Below are 13,010 nucleotides of genomic sequence, written 5' to 3'. Positions count from 1 at the left end.
CATTTGCTCGTGCATACTTGATGTTCCCGCTCGGTCCACACAGCCGGTCGGGTGTCCACTAAAAGAATAAAAAGACGTGGACGAACACACAGATCAGACAGGGGATCTAAATGATGCCTTTATGTGTTTTGCCATTGCTTCTCCATGGTAGAGAAGAGAACAGATGAGGGATTCTTCTTCCTTTCTGTCCATCCATCCTCACCCTTGCCCCGGCTCCCTCACAGAAGGGACAGTTCCCGCCTTTAAAAGCAAGGCCCATCATAATACAAGAATTTGTATTGTACAGGAAAACAGTTCGGCATAGCTCAAACTAAGCGGGCAACACACAGATTATCCATGGTAACAGAGCTCTGCACACAAGGATATTTTCTTTTCCTCCACAGAGGAACACAATTGCCGCCAGTGTCACTGGGTCACATTTTTTCCGGTCCCTGGTTAATGGGCTGTAGAGATGGTTAGCACGTACGATTAGTTTTAATCTACTACGTTTGACCGGGGGGTAAAGGGATTGAATACATTTCAACACACTACTGAGGTTTGTATGCAGCACTCAAATGAAACAAAAATGTAAAATAAAATAAAAAAATTCTAATTCTACTAGTCACTTCAAATTCTTTAAATGGACCCAAAAGAAGCAAACTGATTAGAAAAGTTTTAATATTTTGACTTTATTCAACTTTTTTGCATGGCAGTGTTAAAAACATTTTACATTTTATGATACATTTTGTAAGTTAATTAATGCAAACAGACATGCAGCGTGTTGTAATGCAGGAAAGCATTTGTCGGAGTTCAACAGTCGGAATACTTGAAGTGATAAATCAAAGTGCATGATCAAGTTTTGTAACGTAACGTGTTCTGGCGTACTTCTCCACTTCTATTTTGTTAAGATGGTTCGAAATGATTAAATCACACACAGCATATAAAAAGAATATTGATATAGGAAGGTTTATATGTCTGTATGTGGTGTAGATTGCTACTCCAAACAAATTCAACTTTACTGTATATTGTAATTCCCTGAATCTGACTTAGGAGTGTTTTTTATGTTTTTACTTCAGTGTGTGTTAGACGAATACAGTAAATACTTTTACATCTAAAAAAAATATATTGTAAAGGGTAATTCATAACAGACAGTTCTTGGTGAGGTATAGCACATGGCAGTATCCCTTTGACAAACTCTGCTGTCACCACTGGTGCACTTGCACGGTGATGCATAACTCAGTAAAAATTAATACCACTCAAAATACACTAAGGCAAGCAAATATCAATCATACAAGACCATCATATTATTGCTTAGACAAAGAAATTAGCTCTAGTGTGAATAGGAAAAAAATGTTGGCAGAACTATAAAGAAAGTCTCCTCTTGTTTGAGGAAATGTTTTTGGCAGAGAAGTTTGGAAAAGTTACTTGGCTACATTTAAAAAAAGAAAAAGCCCTTGGACCATATTAATTAAGGCTTTATAATACTTCTCTAATCCCAGTGCTAACCACACAGTCTAACTACTGTAGGTGTAGCCCTCTGAAAAGATTTTAAAGTGGGCCAACACTGATTTTAGTCATGGTTACTATGACACGGATAGCCTTGTAAGCATGTTGACGTGAGAGTGCTGAACTGGACCTTATGATCATTATAAGCAGATCCCTTTGAGACTTCTTCACTGGATGTAAGGTGCAAAATAAAAAAAAATAAAAAAAAATCTGACATCTATCAATAGCTTATCCATAAAAAAATCACAAATAATGTCCCCGTGGATGTTCCCTTCCCTAGACGAGTATAAACATTTGGTTTACCTGAACGTATCTACATAAGAGTGACATGACACGGTCATGAACGTGTCATAAACATTATAAACAAGTCATAAACGTTTCTGACATAACGCTTCTTTTAGTAAGTGTCATTTGGGGTTTTTGTCATGACAAGTTATGGTTAGGGTTAGAGTTATGGTTAGGGTTCAGTGTCATGTCACTCGTATGTAGATACATTCAAGTAAAGTGTTACCAAACATTTTAGGTTCATTAAATTAGGCAGAGCACCAAAAGCTTCCTGACTAAATGTTCAGCAAGGTACAATTTCCAGCTAACAAACACAAGACCAACCAGTTAATAACAGTTTTGGCAAATATTGCTTAGCAACAAAGTTTCCAGGATTTATAAACTGAGTTACTGTAGTTGTATAGAGTTCCATAACCATCAGTGTCAAACAGACTTAAGACACTTAGGCTTTAGATATCAAGCAGTTTGATTCAGAAGAACTTTCCTGTCAGTAGTCTTTTAAACAGCGCTGTCAAAGCAGCACAAAGTCTCCGGCAGTGGTGACCGTCCTCCGCGGGTCACGGATGAAGGGCCATTCTCTCTTCTCCGGGGTCACGCCTGCAGACAGGTCGTAATCTCTGCTATGACCTTGCACGATAGTGAACGCAGGGTATTTCTCCCTCGCTGACGGCTGCAGCACCTGGAACAACAGGCCAGGGTTTCACCATACCGTACACGTCATCAACAGTTTGCGTTGAATTTCATCATTTCACTTAACCTAACCCGGGGTATCTCTTATCGCACCTAAAATGTTTTCTTTTAGATATCACAGTATATTAATTTTAATATAATTTCTATAGAGTCTTCTTAGTAGATGTTTGATAGGTATGAGGAGGGAAAACTCTGGTTTACAACATCTAGCCAACATATTGACTGGTTGGAGAGGCAGAGTAAGAAAGATTCATGGCTAAATGGTGCCACCTACTGGTCAACATTTATCACATTGACCACACATTTGCAGGGCACAAAACAGAATTAATATAGCATTATGACAATAATAATAATAATAATAATAATAATAATAATAATAATAATAATAATAATAATAATAATAATAATAATAATAATAATAATATGTTGGCAGTGGTGAGGTAAGGAGTCCTGTGTTAGGACAGTACTATTCCCTACCTTAGACAGCTCTTGACTGATTCTCTCATAGTCTTGAGCACTTCTAGAGTAGAAACCTATGGTGCAGCTTGGGTCCATCTTGCTGAAAGGCATCTTCTTTGGTGACGGGCAATGATATGACTAGACAAAAAGAGACAAAATACATAAGAAAATATTCATCAAGCTGAAGGGCCAGATAATGTGTAACAACTGTGGGGCATATATACACTCCATGGCAGCGTCAACAGCGAATAAGATGTATTCTGCATCATGTGATGAATGAAATCCTCTTTATCTGCTGTCACAGCATCCATAAATTTACAACTCTGGTGTGTTGTCACATTGTATACCACTGAATGCAAAAGCATAAAACAAAGCTGCTATACAGTTCTGTGTGCTGATTATGTATGGGTGAAATATTCAGGCTCACAGTACCTGATCTGGTATTTGCCGTATTTCTCTTAAGTGGCAGCTTCACACATCTGAGCAGCAAATAAATCAGCAGATAGGGACTCGGTAATTGGGCCGAGGGCTGCTTTAAGATTCATACCCTTAAGTACTAACAGAAACTATTAAATTCACATTACTGGGGCCCCAGTCAGCTCGTCTGTGTAATTTCACATTACCTGGAGAGGGAAATCGCTGGTGCTGACATCCACAAAAGACTGACAGTAATGAGGGTCCATGTAAATCAAGCTGTCATCTGCAAGGACAAAACAAAAGACAAGTTATTCAAAAACATCAGATTATTACAAAAACGCGCTTCTCTCCAATTTCTATGCAGAGTAGCTCAAAGTCACCCGCTTGGCCTACTGTTAGGCTTGTGTGCGTCAAATATGCCTCCCAGAAGGTTGTTGCTTTTTAATATCCACCAGGGTGGATTAAATTCCACATAATCAGATGCGTTTGTACAAGCACATTCTTTACACCCACAAAGAAGCGGTTGTCATTTAATTTTTGTGTGGGAGAATTACTTTTACAAACACACAATTATATTCGACCATTTGCATATGATAAATGCTGTTCTGAGCTGTGCCTTGGCAGGGAGAATGTATTGCTTGTCATTTAGACATCATCCACCACTGTATTTCAAATTGGTAAAATGTAAATGCGTAAATATTGACTGCCAAGATGTACAACTGAAGGTTCCTCCTGGCTCTTGAAGGTGATGAAGAGTGGCTCACTTTGGGGCCCGGATGAAATTTAATGCATGCCTCCTATGGAAATCAATTACAGCTCACAACTTGGGAGGTTTACTTGTGATAAATGGGTGAGGCTTTGATGGGTCAGAGAGAATAAAGTAAGCCCTGCTTCACTTGCTTCCATCTCCACTCCTCTCCGTTATCCTCACGCAAACAGGAATACATTAACTTACTTTGTCTCTCCACATGAGAAGGGTATATTATGCAAAATAATCTGTTATTCACACCAACCTCTCTATGTGCGTCTTTCTCGGTTTTGCAGTACTCTAACACTAACCTTGAAATCCTACAAAGTAGCAGGCCTGTTTGGGCTTCCCCCCGATGATGCCTATGCAGTACTCCAGACTCAGTATGCTCTAAACACAGAGAGAGGGACAGAGAAATACAAAGTACATCGGACTGGGATCCTAAATACTTTCACTTCGTTCCAACGTACTATATTTCAACGACAGTTAAACAGAGGATTCAAACTCATCAACCCCCACAGTAACCCTTTTTACAGTATAATTACTGACATACTTTACCCCTGTGAGTGTATTTGTAAAACCTTGTGATTAAGTACCAAAATATGAAATGATCTGACTGTAGAAGAGTGTTGCTATCCCTGATATACATGCATCTCTCACCTTGGCAAAGTTGAAATAGTCAGGGTTTGTCTTCTCCCCTCCCAGCCGCACAGGGATGAGGATGATGACGGCTCGGCTGTCAGACAGGGTGGAGGCAGACGTTGCTTGGTCACTGTGTGGGGAAGGAGGGGCATCGGATCTCTCAGCAGAGGTCTGCCCTGCTCTTGGTGCCCTGTGGCTATCGATGACATCGGCATTGTACACTATGGATGATCAATAACATAAAAAGGTCATTTGTCTGTTTCCATGTCTGTCTGTTAATCTCTCAGCCATTCAGTCTGTTTAGCGGGCCCTCAGTCCTGTGTTTTAGTAGCCATTCCTTTTTTTAAATATGAGGGTGGTGTATTTACGATTATGTTTTTGTCTAGGAGATCTTCTTTCTCGTTATTGTCTGCAAAATTGTCCAAATATATGCATATTGTATGCATATGCCAGTAAGAGCTTGTTACAGGTGTCACTTCAGCTTTTAAAATGAACAGCAAACACCTTATCTCTCTCTAGTTACATTTACTCTCATTTTCTGTCTGTGACACTCGAATATCAAACTCATAACACACCAAGACACTCGCTCTCAAACAGGCTATCTTCGGCTCTGGCTATTGAAAGAACAAACATGAATCAAAACCCAAGTTATTGGGGTTAAGAAGAGGTTGGAGTGGTGCGTTATAGATTTGGAGTGGATGTATTTGTTGGGGAGTAGACACAGTGAGTCTCCTGTCACACTTCTAAGCAGCTCCGCAGTCTCCCAGCAGCAGAGAGAGATGGTGGAAAAAGAAGGGTCAGTATGGGCATTGTGCCCAGTATCCTGTTTTTATCAAGAGCAGACTCATCTTTCATACCTGTGCAGTCCTGGGAGACATAAGCAGTTATACCCGCCAAGCCAGGGTCCATCGCCTCCTCGACGGCTTTCCTAAGAGAGAGACAGAGGAGAGAAAGCGAAAGGAGACAGAGAGGGAGTTCTTTTTTTTTGTTTATGTTAACATGCAGAGCTTACGCTAAGTAAACATCAGTGGCATATACTGTTTATTACCATGAACCTACAACAGTGATATTACCAGTTTAATAATGAATTAACTAGTGTCAGTCTGTTCAAAGATATTTTGACAACAGTATATTTGAATGAGTGAGATGCTGGACATTCGCTATGCTATGTACTGTATATGCTAATTCATATGCATTATCATCATTATCTGCAAGCTGTTTATACACTTGAGTGATTTAATATATTGCACACATACACACATACAGCACGATGTTGTAAGCACAAATTAAGGCTTATTTCACATATGCACAGTTAAACAAATTATGAAGATCCTGCTGGTTCTTAGTAATATCAGTAAATCCAGTTATTTTCTACACTTCAAGCAAGCCAAAAAATACTTTACAGCATTTTATTTTAATTTATTTAACCCCGTGTTTTGCTACCATCTTCCTCTTCCCAAATATTCCAGCTGAAATAATGGGACATTAACATTAATTGTGCTGAATTAGTTGATCAACAGAAAATGAATTGTGAAAATTGTATTGCAGTGATTGATTTTTCAAGTAGTTTATCAAGTAAAAATAACAATTTGTTGGTTACAGCTTCTCAAACATAAAAGTTTGCTTGCTTCATTTTATACCACTTAAAAACACAACACTTTTACTATTGATACTTTTTTAAATTACATTTTGTATACTAAATTATAGATTAAATTACAAACAATTATTAATCACAAGTATTAATCAATTAACAAAAATAACTGTTGTCATTGTGCCTTAAACAGTAAAAAAATCATTAAGTTATCAAAGCCAGAAGTGGGGTGTGTGTGTGTGTGTGTGACATGTTACATGCTATGTTTAGAATAATAGTTGCTTTTTAGACTTACTTGAGGATGTGAGCCACTACAGCAGGCCCATACCAGTCCCCTGCCTGTTTCCCCATTGTCAGACCCATGCGGACCAGACTGTGGAGGCCTAACTGAGCCAAGGGGCTGTCCCCAAACCAGGACACCAGAGTGCGGTGGTACATCTCTTTCAAATGTGCATCTGCCTCTTCTGCACATCCCGGTGCCTGGGCTTGGTGCATGGGTGGTGAGCCATCATCGGAGGGCCTGGGGGAACCTTGCAGAGAGGCCTCCAGAGAGGCGACAAGACGCTTGGCTGCAGTGGTAGTCCACGTCTCTGTGTCTAAAGGCTGGAGCGTCATCGCCTCCGACCAGGTCCAGTCTGTGGAGGAATGAATCGTGAATTAAACATTCGCAACTTTAGAGACCAAAAACAAAGTTTTAAAGCAGTGAAAGGCCTAATAACTACAGTAGATTAATTAAACCACTGATGGTAAATGGGAAGATCAATCAGATCTATCATCACTTAACACATCAAAAGTTCAATTGAGAGCATTACCACTAAGACCAAAAGGTCTTTCAGAACTTATGAAATGTAAGGTTTTTGCCTTAAACAGACAGAACCTTGTGCGCTTCAGTTACAGAATAGGTGTCAAGCTGTTCAATTATAAGTTTGAGTGTGCCATTATTTCACTTTAACGATGGCTTAGCCTTACAAACAGGGTGGGAGCTGAAGGCGGAGAGAAAGGGAGTGGCCCAGGCTATAAAATGGGCCAGAGTAGAGACTAAGGTATTAACAATATGACCTTGATCCAAAGTGAATCAAAGTGAAATTGATCAATAAATATTCTTAAGTGGCCATTAGTAATTTTATAGAGAAATATTTCATTAGTGACATATTTTAGATTTGACAGAAGAACAAGTTTTAAATATTGTTTTGTAAATGACTGCATTAAACTGGCAGTCATCTCATTATGTGGACCCTTAAAGTCGAGGACACTTCAGAGACAATAGATCTGACAAAGATATGAGGAATTCACTCATTTTAAATGGTTAGCATCAACCTAATGAAACTTTCACTTTTAGTTTGAGAATTAGGGAACTCTCTAAACTGGCTACAACTTTGGCTTCCTGCTTACTAAAAGAGATACTGAAATGAAATAAAGAAACTTAACACGAGATACAGTTGCAGTGAATTCAAAAATGACAGAGTATCTGACTTAATCAAATCTGTGGTCTTATTTAAATTGCAATTTTCTTATAACTAGGATATCTATGTTGGCCACATCTTCACCTACTGTAGTTTTCCTGCTGGTTAAATTGTTCAATTTCTATCTCTACATTATTAAATTAAGACTTCTGCTGATGATATCAATGTCCAGCAGCTTCACATTTATATACAGTAGTTCCAAACAGTGGCTGTTAAGTAGGAAGGTATATTTTCCTTTTTCACAACCAAAATGTCCCTGCTAGTCCAAATATTTAAATCAGAGACTTTCAAGCCACAAGCCCACTTCTCTAACCTTTAGAGCAGGGCTTCCCAAAACTTTTGCCTTCTAAAACATAGCAATGTCTGTGTGTGACCGCTCGTCAGTTGTTTTCAAATTAAAAACAACTTTATTATTAATCCCACTAGGTAGGGGCAATTAGTCAGTTTAATATGCCTAGAAGTCATGAGCAGTTTAACCAAAGCTATTTTCCCTTCTTAAATTGTTAAATAAATAATTTTAGGCCTGAAATGCTAAAACAATCTGGCATTTCACAAGAAATTGGACATTATTAAAGTACAACCAGAAACTATTTTGTGTAGAAGAAATATATTTTGTACTCTTACCTATCCCATTGATCATCTCGTCACCCCTCAGATTTATCTTTGAGGGGGTCCGGACCTCAAACTAAGAAGAATCAAACTCTCAAACCCTGCAAGAGGTTTTTGCTGTAACTCAGGTGTGGTCACCATCATTCCACTCACCTCTGCCCAGGAAGTGCAGAATAAGTGCCTGAGCCAGCATCATCTGCCCGGCTCTCAGCATGCAGCCCCAGCCGCAGTCGGAGGTCAAGGTGGAGCTGGGCAGAGGAGGCAACTCCACCCTGTAGGTGAGCCACACTCGGGATGCAAAATCCCTGCGGAAAGCCTCCGCGTTCCCCATGACGAAATCCTCACCAGAGGCTTCGAAGCAGGTTTCTGTAACACCGTCGTCATCTGAGGCAAACAAATGACATGTGATCCACTTTTTTCCCCCCCATCTTGTGTCCTGTGGAGATAATAAATCTACCAGATCAAGTTAATCTAAATCTATTAAAATAGTATTCATTTTAAGATTTACATCACTATTTCTGTTTTTGATATAAATAAGCTTGTGTCTCATGTCAAGTCAATTCACAGTGGAATTTTTTTATTTTTTTTATACATTTTCCCACTCTTCTGACTTTGTGTGTTAATGTCGTTTTATGTCCTCACCAGACCTTATATGGCTGTTACATTATTAATGGATGCAGTCAGTATGTATTTTAAAGTTAATTGTATGTTTGTGCATATTGTGTGCACCATACCTTCAGCTTTAAAGTGGTAACATTTTCCAAGGAGAAACACTGGGGAATTTCTACTGAATGAAGTCTTTGATTTGAGAGCCCAACCTAAGACACACAATAAAAAGACAATATTTCATGGTTCAGTTGAGGGTTCAAAAACAAAACTCTAAGACGTCCTTTTTACTCAGGTGGCTGGCGCACCTTCTCTACAGCACCCATCATTAATTGTTCTGGGTCGGTCCCAAGATTCCTGCCTATTATAGTATTCAGTTTTTTTACATAAGAGGCAGCGAATAACCATTGTGTTTTGTAAGTAAACAGAAACTTTAGTCTTAGTGAGCTGAAAGACAACATGTCACATACACCAGAGTGAACAGTATGACAAATAACTATTTTAAGGGCTGACTCAACAGCAGTAGGTTCTTGTCTCACTGGATTCTGATACTTTGACTTGTATGTATTTTGTTGTTTTTCATTGTTGCTTTTTATGTATATGTACTGTATATACCTACACCTGCCTGTATGTACCTAAGTTATATCTTTATGTATTTTTTAAATCTCTCTTTTTCAGCTTTGTTGTTCTTGTTTTTAGGACTTTATGTTTATTTCTATCTTTCTGAAGATTGTTCTTGGAACAGTGTGTAATTGAGAGGAAGAATCTCCTTGTATGTAAAACTGATTCTGATTTCACTTGTACAAATTCCAGGTAACCTATTTCCAGTCAAGAAAATAAGATTGTTGTAGACCAACGTTATATGGACAGGTCGAAACAGCACAGCAGTGATGCACAAAAGCATTGGAAACAAAGTGGACACAGAGGACTAAGCTTGTACTGGCCTCAAGCAAATTACTTACTGTACTTCACATTGTGCCACACAGACAAGAACTTTGTCTTCAATGTTTCCACCTCGTCGCTCCCTTTATTCTGCATTTGGACCAGCAAGGAATGTAACCCATTCCCACACAGCACACACACCCTGGTGCACAGTGCGCGCGCGCGCACACACACACACACACACACACACACACACACACACACACACACACACACACACACACACACACACACACACACACACACACGTATAAGAGAGTGGGGAGAGTTTACTTTATCAGTATCACTTCACAATGTAACGTTAAAATTGTACGACATCACAGCTTGCGGTAACAACATCGTTACCTTCGAGCTTCTTCTTCGATCCAGCTTTTCCAGACGCTTTGCAGCTACGTGCAAACTTCACAACGCGGTATATTGTTAGAATACCGATAATTTAACACGGTGCACGGCCCATGGCTTAACGTTAACTTCAATGCCCTGAGGTCTCCAATGTTTACACTTTAAGGAAGTAGAAGAGTCAAGTCACGTGATCTCGCGGTGTTTCCACGGGGACCAAGGAGGTGCTCGATTTAAAATTCAAGATTACCCGAGCGGGCGGCGTTTAAACCGTTTGCCGACGATTGTAGTGTCTAGAATTAATACTCCGCTTGTTTGGGTTATTCATTCTGACAAAACATGCGTGCTTTGTTGTATAAAGGCAGGGCGAGGTAGATCCTAACTTGGATAAAAAGCCAGAGGCGCATCTATTCTATGACACCTAAACCATAAATAACGTCACCTCTCATTCATTTATCCCGTTACATTGATGGTATGACAATGCTGTACTGATACAAAAATATATTTTCTTAATTCACCCGTGACTGACCCATCATTCAAACATGCATGGTCATATCACACACCATACCAACATTTATTTTAGGAATTTTAACAAGGTGATGGAACTATATTGTACACCATGTTTAAGTCAACGCTGCAATTATATGTTTGCTTGTATTTTTTTTTTTTTTTTAAATATGGAATCAAAGTCTATGAGTGTGTTGGCTGTGAGTTTCTGTGTGTTTGTCTGTACTTTATTTATTTTTTGTACACATACAAGTTTAAATAAAAGCCTACGTTAGTAATCACAGGATAAGGGAATTCGGATGTATATTGTTTTATTGCATAATCTAAAAGATGGTACATGCGACTTATATTAGCCTACTTGCGACGTGGTTACACCTGCAGGAAAATTATTAAGTAAAATTAAAGACCATTGGAGAGAAAAAAATTGAGAAAAAAAATGTCTTCGGTGACCAGATTTCAAGGAGAAATAATCAGACAATACGAATGAAATTATATGGCATAAGGGTGAATTTTGACATGTTTAGAGCTAGCTGTCTGGCTGTTGGAGTTGAGCTGTGTGCAGGGGCTTTTCTTTGGGTGTGTTCTGTTGCACACCATTACAGCCATTACGGTAATGATCCCATTCTCCTGTTTCCCGTTTTCCCTGTGGTCGTAGTGAGTGTGTGGAAAGCGGAGTCTGCTTGCTGCCTCCCTGTGAATTTTGAAGCACATCAGCGGCCATGGCTGAACGCCGCGCCTTCGCCCAAAAAATCAGCAGGTAAACGACTTGAGACCTGGTAACGAGCTCGGTAAAGGCGCACCTTTGTCGCCTTTATGTCGGTCGCCCTCAGACCACCGCTATGGGAACCCTGTGGAGGAGGCCCAGCCATCAGCACAGTCGTGTTGCTCCGCATAGATATCTATGGCTGCTCCCAGCTAACCGCTTCTTAGCCAGATTGATGCTCAGACCCACCCAGACAGACAGCGACTCCGCTAGCTGCTAGTCTCCCCCCCCCAATGCTAACAAAGAAGCGATGTGTACTATTGCTGTAATAAATTTATCTTGGCAAAACAGCGTTAAGGTTTTCAGTAATTATCCGCACCCAAAGGGACTTGCTGTAAATGGAAAACCGTTAATTTTTCGACAGCTAACGTTAGCTATCTTCCCTAACTGTTACAGTAGCTAACGATGGGGAGCTAGGTAAAGATGAGACTGAACTTTGTTGAGTTATGTTTTAAGTAAGAATCCATTGACAAGAGAGAGCAGATAGTTGTGTTATTATACAGTAAGACTGGAAAAACGCCTCCCTGAACAGCTATAAAATAGTGATATTGTAATCTCTTCCACGCCCCTCAGATTTATCAAAGTAATCTCTTTAACAAAGGGCTTTGTGCAAGCTGTCAAATACCATCGTCCCAGGCGATAGGTAGTTAGATCAGGTAGAGATGGACTGGTGTCTCCCACAACTGTCAACATAAACATGATTTAATCACTTTGCATTTAAAGTCAGTGGTAATTACTTAAAATTACAGATTAAACCCATTTCTCTGCTTCTTGGTTCCGTTTTTCTCTGAACCAATGTCAGAAGTCTTTACTGGATGAAATTAGATTTTACACTCTTCACAAATATGGCCTCAAAATTCACCATAGAGATAAGCCAACAACTTCATGACATAGTTTCAACAGAAAATGAGCCTTCACAAAGGTGGTTGGCTGCTGGATCAGATTGCATTGCACAAGTCTTTGTGATATTGTATCCGCTGTATGAATTTGTGGAGTTGGCATCTCAATGAAACTTCCCTAAATAAATAAAGGTTAAAATGTTGTTTGCCATCAGACTCTTAGATTAGTGAACTTTATTAACCTTGCTTATGTTATTCACTATGTTATTGACAAGTGCTTCTATTGTACCTTTTTTTTAAGGGTGCTACCTTTTTAGAAAAGTAAGTGAGTTAGCTTTTGTCACATGTTGAGGCCAATTGACAGTGACTTTGCCCAGAAGTCACAAATCACATGTCTCAGTTGAATGGTTTGCTTATATGATGATCTTCAATTGCTGCCCACCAGTTCATATTTAGTTCCTGGGAGTTATTGTTGTTACCATCTTGAAGAGATGGCCACAAAGACTGTTTGTTTAATGAAGTTATTCCTCTGTGCATTGACCAGTGCTAAGTAAGGGTCTGGGAGAGGCATTGGGGAGGACTGAGGAATGTGTTTGTCGGTTCAGTGCTTTTGCCTTTCTCCAGT

At 39.5% G+C, this 13,010-nt stretch overlaps 2 protein-coding genes across 3 annotated transcripts in view; one reads left to right on the top strand and one right to left on the bottom strand.

The window, feature by feature from the left end:
* Positions 1-648: 648 nt before the first annotated feature.
* On the bottom strand, positions 649-10,477 carry atg4c (autophagy related 4C, cysteine peptidase). Of its 2 annotated transcripts, none has more exons than XM_039812170.1 (11): positions 10,283-10,467; positions 9,958-10,079; positions 9,124-9,207; positions 8,543-8,773; positions 6,613-6,952; positions 5,584-5,654; positions 4,745-4,947; positions 4,396-4,474; positions 3,543-3,619; positions 2,938-3,057; positions 649-2,449 (listed from the first exon to the last, which is right to left on the bottom strand). In XM_039812170.1, the coding sequence occupies exons 2-11, from the start codon at positions 10,031-10,033 to the stop codon at positions 2,282-2,284; spliced, it is 1,449 nt and encodes a 482-aa protein (XP_039668104.1). In that variant the 5' UTR covers positions 10,034-10,079; positions 10,283-10,467; the 3' UTR covers positions 649-2,281. The 2 variants fall into 2 exon arrangements, with proteins under 2 accessions (XP_039668104.1, XP_039668105.1); XM_039812171.1 differs by lacking the exon at positions 649-2,449 and adding an exon at positions 3,352-3,398 and having other exon boundaries at positions 10,283-10,477.
* A 922-nt stretch (positions 10,478-11,399) lies between these two features.
* dock7 (dedicator of cytokinesis 7) overlaps positions 11,400-13,010 on the top strand; it is a 50,813-nt gene continuing 49,202 nt past the window's right edge. The window contains 1 exon segment of the mRNA XM_039810643.1: positions 11,400-11,540. Coding sequence (XP_039666577.1) covers positions 11,503-11,540 — 38 coding nt within the window. The 5' untranslated portion in view covers positions 11,400-11,502.

The sequence above is a fragment of the Perca fluviatilis genome, chromosome 9 (genome assembly GCF_010015445.1).
Source record: "Perca fluviatilis chromosome 9, GENO_Pfluv_1.0, whole genome shotgun sequence".
NCBI classification, from domain to species: domain Eukaryota; kingdom Metazoa; phylum Chordata; class Actinopteri; order Perciformes; family Percidae; genus Perca; species Perca fluviatilis.
The sequence above is the reverse complement of the archived record's forward strand: the minus strand, read 5'-3'. Positions and strand labels throughout refer to the sequence as shown.